Raw genomic sequence first — 10,834 nt, forward strand, 5'->3', positions numbered from 1 at the left:
GTGTGGGTCCCGTAACGACTATATTTTTCATTATCATTCTTAAATCTATGGAAATCAAACGGGTATGAATGTAATATTTTGACTTTATTTGATATCTTGGAAAATTAAAACAAAAACATAAAAAATTTAATGAATTTATTCATATTTTTCTCTAAATCAACTGTCCTTTCCTTTTCCACAAGTCACCCTCTTTTGAATTTCTGTACTATTTCTGTGATCCACATTCTGTAGGTGTAGCTTTATCCTAATCTAAATTGCTATGACAGTTTGGAAGTTGATGTTGATGTTGATGTTGACATAAACTGGCAATTATGAATTTTGTTCAATGAATTTTGTTGAAGTTTCGTGTTACATGAACCATTTGGTGGCATTTTAAATTATGTGAAAGTTTAATAGTTTTTTTTTTATTTTCTTGCAGATATTCGGCTTTGGGATTTAGCTAGCAGGTATTGATTTGCAAGTTACATATTATGGGATTTGGTGAGCTAAATTATGAAAATTCATTTGAATTGTTTCATGCATTAGCTGAAAACTTCAGTTGAAGTATTATCCACAGCAGTATAATCCAATGCCCCTTTTAGGAAATGCCTGCTTATGATATATGCCTTTTTCCTTAAAGTGAAACATGATAATGTATACAGAATGTCTATAAGAAATTTGGAGGGGAAGAAAACTAAATAGTTTAGTTGCAGATACATCATTTTCTATTATTGGCAACATTTCGTTCTGAAATCTTATACTCAATGTATCAAAATAGGCGGACAGTTTGTCAGTTTCCTGGTCACCAAGGTGCAGTACGTGGTCTGACAGTATCTACAGATGGTCGTGTTCTTGTATCATGTGGGACTGATTCCACGTAAGACCAGACTTCTCTGTAGGATTTTGAACTGATCTGTATGTAAAATCATTGTTGGAATAATTAGAATGAATTCTGAAGATATCTTCACTCAATCATGGTCTTTTAGTGTCCGGCTCTGGAATGTTCCTGTTTCTTCTATTGTGGAGTCTGCTGACACATTTGACAACTCAGCCAAGGTTAGTGATTCTTGCACTCATTTTATTAAATTTGCCATGCATAGAGACAAATAATATCCAATTTGACTGAAGAACCTTCGTTTTTGGGTTCCCACAGCCACTAGCAGTCTATGTTTGGAAGAATGCATTCTGGTAAAATTTTTTGCCATCTCCTAAACAAGTAAACTGAATGTTGTATAGTATCGTTGTTGACGATATTTTTTTAGTTATATTAATGCAACTTCCTGATTGTAATTGCTTTACATCTTAAATTTATCTTTATGTTATTCTTTCAGGGCTGTTGATCACCAATGGGATGGAGATCATTTTGCTACAGCTGGAGCTCAAGTAGATATATGGGACCACAACAGGTTTTATTTGATTTATATTGATTTCAATGTTTCATTGTAGAGATGATTCAGTTTCTAACATTTCATGTGTCTTTCTTCAAACAGGTCTCAGCCTGTCAACAGTTTTGAGTGGGGGAAAGATACTGCTATTTCTATTCGGTTTAATCCAGGAGAGCCTAATATATTGGCGACATCAGCTAGGTTGGCACTATATATTTATATTAAGCTTAGGTTAATTATTCCTGTCGATATGTTTAAAAGATTGGTCATGCAAACTGTTTAATTGAGAGTATAGATCGACCTTATGATTTGTATGTCGGTACTGCACCATCGAGTTTTTTCTTACGTCCATTAATTTTGTATCTGTTGTTTGTTCGTTAAATGATACAAAAAGCTAGAAGCATTTTAGATTTTTGCAATTTCACTAATTTGCTTCACCTTAAATGGCCATGTTTTGCCTTTGATGAAGTTTTGTTCAGAACTTTATTTTGTTTTGGTAAGATATGAACCTCAACATTTCAATAATATTAAATGAGGTCGTGTGTGTGTTGAGTGGAAGGTGTAATGAGACAGTTAGTTGCATTAGGAACTTACTAAAGAAATTAAGTGGTCGAAGGCAAGAAGTCTATTTAATAAAGAAACATGGTGGTGGAACGAGAAGATTTAAATGGGTAGATGGAGGCATTTGAGCAGTATAAGCTAGCCAAAAGAAGCCAAGATGGTTTTGGGAGTGATGCATATAGTCATATTGGAATCAAAGATGTGGAGGATGTTGTTTTCTTGGTGCAGGGAAAAAGAGTATAGGTCTAACAACTAAGCTTAGCATTGTAAGCATGAAAACCAAATTGTTTTGTTTTATAACAGTGGGATCATTTAGCCCCTGTTTGATTCTCATTTTTGGGATAAAATGCATTATGGAATTGTCATTTTCTGGAGAATGTGTGGTGAAAAGATAAAATATGAACTATACCAGACATGTATATGCTTCAGAAGCCACAGAGATTAACAAAGTAAAGATGAGATATATAATTAAACAAGATGAAATCAACATTACATTATGAAAGTGCTTGGGTAAGGTGTGTATTTTCTGGTTGACGAATTACTGAATGAGATTTTTGATGTGTAAAAAGACTCCTGCCGGTTGATAGAGGAAGAATATTGTCAGTATATATATTATAATAAATAAGATATTTAAGATTGTGACAACTATATAGGTATTAAACACGTGAGCATACTATGGATTTATTGGTAAGAGGTGTAGTTCCAAATTATTAGATAAATAAGTTGACTCTGTGTTAAGGGGGTTTATGGTGGAAACCATTTGCATATTTTGGAGTTAATGAAAAATCATAGACATGAAGCCACTCTTAACATATTTATTGATTAGAAAAAGAATTTCTACGGAATTCCTTTAGTGAGTGTTAGAGAAAAATGGAATTTCTAGTTGTTACATTGATATATATGATCAAGGATATGAGATCGAAGCGAGAACTGGATCTAGTAGTATTTATCCTTTTCCTTCAGTTTTGGATGAACTTCCTTTAGTTCCTTGGTCTATGTTATATTCTAATAATAAGATTTAGTTGCAACTGCTGGGAAATTAATTGTATCATAAGTTATAAAGTGAGCAGTTAAGTAAAGTTTTAGGTTAAGTGAAATTAATACGCGATTCTTGGAATGTCTTCTTAATCATGGTGGAGATGAAATTGACTGTGTGGTCAAAATAGGATATTGTTCTGCCATGAAGCGATTGTTAGGAACATAGATTATATTATTTATATGGGTAGAGGACTTGAAGATGATGTAGCGTGCTGACTTGTTTTACCACCATGTTGTGTTACACGTATAGGTCTGTACATTATATTTATTCTCTCTTTCTGCAGCTCCTTTTTCTCACACTTAATTTTTATTGCAGTGACCGGAGCATAACAATATATGATTTACGATTGTCATCTCCTGCAAGAAAGATTATCATGAGGGTGAGTGTAATGATATTCTATTCAAAAGTATTTGAAGGAGCCTTGTATGTTAGGTGCGATATGTTATATTGTACAACATTTCTAAGGCATATTTTTGTTAAGAACTACAAATATTATTGTCATGCCAATCTTTTAACATATTCTGTTAGCACTAAATAATTCTTAGTATTTTTTGCCATTTGGAATAGAAACTTGCGAGAAGCTCAGGAAAGAAAGAAATTTATAGATGGATCGATTGGAATTTGGTTTGTCTTCTTGTGTAGCTTCGGGTGGATGGGGAGAGTAAAAATTCACTTACTCCTTTGTCCTTTCAGAGTCTTGATTAATCTGTTTTGATAGAAGCTTATCCAGTTGTCCTGTATTATGGGCCTATCTATGGGGGGTCTATGAATTCTACAAATCTAGTATAGCATGATGTTGTTTGGTCGCAAGGATGGTATATTTAAGCTATGTACACGTAGTTCATATAAGGAACTAGAGATTTCATCATCTTGACATCAGATAATAAGGAGAGAGAGTGCTAATAAGATTAGTAAACAGATATTAGAATGCTCTCAGGACTATCTACTTAAATATGGAAAAAATAAAACAACGCATTTTCAAGAAAGAAATTATAATATTAGTGAAAATAACATATAACAAAAGACCCATTATAGTGCTTCGTGCATTTATCTTGTTGTTTTAATAGATATGACTTGCATAAAGTGTTGGAAGAGTCCAACTTTGAAGGGCCTGGAAAATGTTCACATGATCAACTATGTAAGGCTAGATAATCGAAGTGTCAGATCAACATACATTTAGAGGCTCTGTATGGTTTCAAAGATTTTCTTTTGAGTTGATCATGCCCCAGGCAATGATGTCTACATTTTCTGTTTCTTGTAGAGGCTTTTGGTACTTACAAAGTATGGTTTATGTTTCTGATAATTTTGTGGATGTGCAATTGTTTGATCTATGATGTATATAATTGTCCTAACTTGCTTTTTCCTGTCTCAGACAAAAACTAATTCTATTGCGTGGAATCCCATGGAGCCAATGAATTTTACAGCTGTAAGCTCCACATTTGGATCTAATGTCTTTTTTCCCCTTTTTCTGTTGAATGATCAGTCAAAGCTGAACAATAAGAATTTGTCAAACAAAATGAGTGTGTGAGAGGAGCAACTAAAGGTTCCAATTCCTTCAGTACACGTGTCATTACATAATAAAAACTATTTACATCCTAAGTACTGTAACTCTAAGAGCCATAATAATATTTTCAAACCACTGATGCTGCAATGGGCATCTGAATCAGGATACTTTGTGGAATAGCCATTTGTGCAGAAATGTATAAATACTAAGAGTGCAACTAATGGTTTGTGTCTAAGTTCTCATTCTTGTCTCATGTCTTAGTCTTCTAATCTAATTTTTGCTAGTCCTCCAAACTCCTGAAATCTCTTAATAGAAAAAGTTGCTTATAAAATCTTTGCATGTTATGATTTTTACCAATGTTTTGAAAACCGTCCCAGCCATTAACCCGGAGGAGCTAAAGGGTCAAGGGTTGAATAGTCGAACCGGGGTCGACCCGGAAATTAAAATAATTTAATAATTAATTTATAAAACTTTATTAATAATTTAATTCAAAATTTTATTAATAATTTAATTCTAAAATCTATTAGTTAATCAATAAAACTTGAGATACAATTAAGTTATAAATAAATGGGCCTAAAATTACTTTCAAATGCATAAAAAGCCCGTCTAACTAAAGTCCAAACCTATATTCTAGTGCTGCATCATTTCTCTTCATTTTTTGGTAAAGTGCTGCTTTCTTCTTCTTCTTCTTCTTCTTCCCATTACCGACATTTGCTACCGACGTCTACTCTTATTTTTCACGCTGTCATGCATACAAATTCTTGTGTGTGTGTGTGTATGTATGTGTCGTGTGTGTATATGTACATATTGTGGCTTTTCCTTATCTACTTTCATTGTGTATTTATATATTTTCATATTTTTAAAATTTAGTTAGGATTTTAAATATTTGGAATAAAATGAAGTATGAAGGTTTCACGGTTGAGATGGTGGGACACCGGTGACTACTGACCCAGGAGACGGGAGCTTTGTTATCTACTTCACCATTTTTTTTTTTTTTTTTTTTTTGGGACAAATGTCAATCTTTAAACCCGCAAAACCCGCTTCCAGTTCACGGGTTCCGGTTGAACCCGTTCGGTTTTCAAAACACTGATTTTTACTGATTGTTTTGCTTTTATAAAAATGTAAAAGCTGGTCAGCTGTCAAATAATAATTCCTCTGCAACTTCAGTTATATCTAGTCTTCCCAGTAAAATCTGGTTTTCCGAGTGTACATCATTTCCGTGGTCACTATTTTGATGAACTAAATTCTCATAATAATGCAGGCAAATGAAGATTGCAATTGCTACAGCTATGATGCTAGAAAATTGAATGAAGCTAGATGTGTGCACAAAGATCATGTTTCTGCAGTGTACGACAGCCATCTTTGATTTTTTTATCCTCATGAATTAGATGCACGAGTTAACATCTCTTTGTATATGATTTTATGTGCTGATGTTTCACAAGCCCTCTGCAGGATGGATATTGATTACTCACCAACAGGCCGTGAATTTGTGTCTGGATCTTATGATAGAACTGTGAGTTCTCTTACATTTATATGATACTGTCAGTTCCTGTGACATTGTTACTGTACCTATTGGAGAATATGTTTCCTTGTCTAAGACTGACAGTGATCTAACTATATTTTGCATTCTCACAGGTAAGAATATTCCAATATAATGGTGGTCACAGCCGAGAAGTCTATCATACTAAGAGAATGCAAAGGTTTTTAGTGCAGTAGAATGTAAATTTTTTTAATATTTTGTATTTTCCCTCCCAATATATCCGAAGGTATACTGGGGGGTGACATTGATGACGATTATAATTGAACTCAGTTGGATTATGGTTGCTTAATTGGTAATTATTGTTGACAAATTGTTTAATATATGATGTTTTTTTCTCGATTAGTTATGTACTGACATTATTTTGTTATCCATATAGAGTATTCTGTGTCAAGTTCAGTTGTGATGCAAGTTATGTTATCTCCGGGAGTGATGACACCAATCTTCGCCTTTGGAAGGCTAAAGCATCTGAGCAATTGGGAGTTGTATGATTCTATCCCGCTTCATTATCATTATCCTTTTTAATTCGCATATGTATATGCTGACTGTCATTTCTATTGTTGCAGCTTCTGCCAAGAGAGCGTAAAAAGCATGAATATCTAGAGGCTGTCAAGAACCGTTACAAGCATCTTCCTGAGGTTAAGCGCATTGTCAGGTACATAAATTTATTGAATTGTTCAGGAGGCAATCTTTACCAGATGTTGAGCCTTTAAGATTTGAATTAGTGTCTGATTTCTCCTAAGCTATGGATAAGGAGAAATTGGACATTCTGCCTAATGCAGTTAAATTTTCTGGTTCTCAGCTTTAATTTTAACCCACTATTGATTTTTTTTATCTATACTAATGATGGCACAGAGCTTAAATAATCGAGGTTTTTTTTTTATTATTAAATCCATGGAGTTTTGAACGGAATGCGACTGTAGCTAGTTACTATTTATGTTTTTCAATTAAGTATTTAATAATACGTCTTGATTAGAAGTTTGAAGGGATTTTCCTCATTTTGCCATTGAAATAATTTTCATCCCTTGCTTAAAGATAAGGCAATATAGGTGGTCATGTGGCCTGGGGATGTGTTCATGTTAAGGGTTGTTCAGCTGTTCATACTGCTAAGATGTATTCTGTCTTGTTGATGTTACAGGCACAGGCATTTGCCAAAAGCAATATACAAGGCAGCTTCCCTCAGGCGTATTATGTCTGAAGCTGAAAGAAAGAAAGAAGAGAGGAGGAGAGCCCATAGTGCCCCCGGTAGCATCCCAAAGGAATCATTGCGTAAAAGAAGAATCATTGAAGAAGTTGAATGAACTCGATGCAGATATAATGCTTGTTCATGCCCTTAAAATTCAAGGGGTCTTAAAAGTGCCATGGTTCTGAGTGAGGACCCGATATCTGTTGTTCCTGCATAAATGGCGATGATGGAGATTTTACGCTCGCAACAATTTTGCTATGACTTGGTCTACTAATTTTTATGTAACAGTGGGTTTGACATAATTAAGACTATACTCTTTTCTAAAATTCTCAAAATGGGTAAGAAATTGGCGGAAAATTTATGCCTCGTTAAATGTTTTGACATAAATAGAACTTTGTGGAAATTACACAATTCCATACTTTAAAAATTCACAATTCTAAAATCATATGAGTAGTTTAACCTTTCAAAAATTAGATGCTTTATTTTAATTAATATTTTTTTAAAATAAATATTTTTACTAAATATATTATATACTCCAATAATCAGAAACTCTAATTAAATTTCCACATTCTCTCTCTCTACATTTCTCTGTCGTGTCTCTCTCTCTCTCTCTCTCTCTCTCTCTATTCCCTGACAGAAAACAAAGACGCCGAAGTAGAGGCGCCTATATCGCCGGTCGATAGTGAGTTGCCTATCGCCTGTATCGCCGGTCGAAAGGTGCTTTGCGGCTATTGCTACTTCGTCCTTGCATCGATTTTGCCATGGTGACGATGTTATGGTGGTAGAGGCGTTTCACGCAGTGAATGGGATGACGGTTGTTGGCGATGGTGGTGGATCTAACGGGGATGGTGGAACTGGTGGTAGAAGTGAGTTTTGTGGTGGTGTTTGTATTGCGCAGGTGTTGTGCCGTGGGTTGTGGAACAGGTGGTGGTGCATGGTTGCGATGATGTGTAGGGACGGTGGTTGGGCACGCTGTTGTGTAAGGGTGTGGTGGTATTGGCGGCATGGTGGTTGCTTTAGAAGTGTGCGGTGCTGCTGACTGGCTGTTTTGAGATGGTGGGTAGATCTATGGTGGCAAATTTGATGGTTTGGTGGTGTTTGGCGGATCTGGTGTTTTGGTGGTGGTTAGCGGTGGTTGTGGTAGTGGGTGGGGGTGATGGTGAGATGTTGGTGGCTGTGATCTACTGAGGTGGATATGTTGATTCATTTGACAGTGGTTGACGGGTGGTGGTGGCGGCGGTTCTACCTTGGTGGTGGTGGTTTTGCGTTGATGGTGGCGGTGGTCGTCGCAAATGTTGATGGTGGTCACAGATTATTTGATTGAATGTGACCAGCGAATCAGTTAATCTGTGACTAATAAACAATATGTGACCAATGAAAAAAAATTTGTGACCAAGAAATATTGTGTGATCTAAAAAATTAATAATTTGTGATTGTCGTTTAAGTTGTGACCTATAATATTTGTGATCTGTGACTTATAAATTTTTGATTTGTGACCCATAAAATTTTTGATTTGTGATCGAGAAATAAGTTGTGACTAAAAATTAATTGTGACTCATAAATTTTTTGATTTGTGACTGATGAACGAGCTGTGACCTACAAAATTTTTGAATTGTGACCGTAAAATAATTTGTGACAAAATTTCTTATTCGTGACAAAAAAATAATAAGTGACTATTTAAATTGTTAATTTGCGACCAAATTAGATGTAACCAATAACAATTTTGATTTCGTGACCTATAAAATTTTTTATTCGTGATCGAAAAATAATATGTGACCTATAAAATTTGTGTTTGTGACTTATAATTTATTGAGTTGTGATCGAAAAATTAATCTGTGACCTATAAAATTTTTGATTCGTGATCGAAAATAATATGTGACCTATAAAATTTGTGTTTGTGACTTATAATTTATTGAGTTGTGATTGAAAAATTAATCTGTGACCTATAAAATTTTTGATTCGTGATTGAAAAATAATATGTGACCTGTAAAATTTGTGTTTGTGACTTATAATTTATTGAGTTGTGACCGAAAAATTAATTTGTGACCTATAAAATTTTTGATTCGTGATCGAAAAATAATATGTGACCTATAAAATTTTTAATTCGTGACCGAAAAATAAGTTGTGAGTTGTGACCAATAATATGATAAGTCGTGACTGAAAATTAATCCGCGACTAATTATTTTTGAATTTGTGACCAATAAACAAACTGTGACTTATAAATTTTTGAAATGTGATCGTAAAAAAATTTGTGACATTAAAATTTTAATTTGTGACAAAAAAATAATAAGTAACTAATTATATTGTTAATTTGTGACCAAATTGTATATATCTGTGACCTAAATATATTTAAGAGGAAATTTCACGTAATGTCCATTTTCAGCAAGTCATTTGCCAAAATGTCCACAATTTTGTCAATGTCCATTTTCGAATTATGTAGACGAAAATACCCCTGTTAGAAGTATTATTTTCACACAAGAATTCAAAATTTTCCATATCACTATTCATGTCAATCAACGTAGAAATGTCAATGAGCATTAAATGCCTGGGTTGGATAGGTGTGCGTCGATGTGGGTCGGGTTATGGGTCAAGTAGGTGCGGGTCGAGTTGGATCGAGTTATGGGTGAAAAATGGAAAACCTGATATAACTCGACCCAAATACAAAAAAAAAAGAAAAAAAGAAATGAAGGCGGGGGAATGAAAAAATAAAAGAAGCCCTAAACTAAGTCCTCTTAACTCTCATTCTCAGTCTCTCAATCTTCACTCTGACTCAACTCGCCGACAACGAGCCTGTTCATTTCTCTCTTATTTTCCCAGTTGTCGTTTGCCCACCACACTTCAGAGTCCAGTGCTATAGAGTAAGTTTATTTCATTATTTTTTTTTATTTCGTTATTTTTTTCACTTCCCCAAGTCTCTCCTCTTCCTAAATCCTAAGATTTGACTAGTTTAATATAAATTGATGTCAAGGTCACTGAGTGTCTCTATTCTATTGGGCGAGCAAATACTAACTGTTGATACAATTTGAGATAAAAAGTGGTACATGTGAGATACTGTCAAAAAGGTTGAAGAGGTAAAGTGTTTAAAGAAATCAGGAAAATGATTGTACTTTCTGTTGTCCCTGTTATTGTATTTTTGCTTTTGAGATATAATTTATATGTGAACTAAATTTGATGCTGCTGGATGATAAATAACACTAGTACGAAGTGAAGAATACTCCATTTGAGGCATATTTCGCATCTGAGTTAGGCAATAAACATAATGAAATGACACAGATTGTGTTGCTATTATACACTCTTAAGACTGTTTGAATGCTCATCAGCAACTAAATGGCTTCATTTTCGCATCAAATTTGTTCTGCGTCTTGTTGAGGGTTGCATTTGCATATTGATGGTTTCTTATGGAGGAAGACTGTGATAGGTTGATAACAGATAGAAAACTTTGTTAAATCTTATGACATGTATACTTGATTTTGCGTATGGTCTATTGTAGTTGGCTCTAAATTTATTTAATATAAGGCTATGTTGTTGTTATTTATTTTGTTAAAGAATATTGTATTTAAGACTTATTTGCATATCTAAATTAGGCAATTAACTTAATGAAATTGTAGAAGATTGTGTATATACTTTTGAACTGTTTGAATGG

The 10,834-nt window shown here is 34.2% G+C and overlaps 1 protein-coding gene across 1 annotated transcript; it reads left to right on the plus strand.

Annotated features, from left to right (window-relative positions):
* Nucleotides 1–47: 47 nt before the first annotated feature.
* Nucleotides 48–7,558, plus strand: LOC111379517 (DDB1- and CUL4-associated factor 13). Its single transcript, XM_023002907.1, has 16 exons — nucleotides 48–62; nucleotides 238–291; nucleotides 397–446; nucleotides 758–856; nucleotides 966–1,035; nucleotides 1,133–1,167; nucleotides 1,311–1,385; nucleotides 1,470–1,565; nucleotides 3,280–3,343; nucleotides 4,337–4,390; nucleotides 5,730–5,815; nucleotides 5,921–5,981; nucleotides 6,104–6,168; nucleotides 6,385–6,490; nucleotides 6,572–6,660; nucleotides 7,144–7,558. The coding sequence occupies exons 1-16, from the start codon at nucleotides 48–50 to the stop codon at nucleotides 7,304–7,306; spliced, it is 1,182 nt and encodes a 393-aa protein (XP_022858675.1). The 3' UTR covers nucleotides 7,307–7,558.
* The last annotated feature ends 3,276 nt before the right edge of the window (nucleotides 7,559–10,834 follow it).

The sequence above is a fragment of the Olea europaea genome, unplaced genomic scaffold, assembly GCF_002742605.1.
Source record: "Olea europaea var. sylvestris unplaced genomic scaffold, O_europaea_v1 scaffold1998, whole genome shotgun sequence".
Classification (NCBI taxonomy): Eukaryota; Viridiplantae; Streptophyta; class Magnoliopsida; order Lamiales; family Oleaceae; genus Olea; species Olea europaea.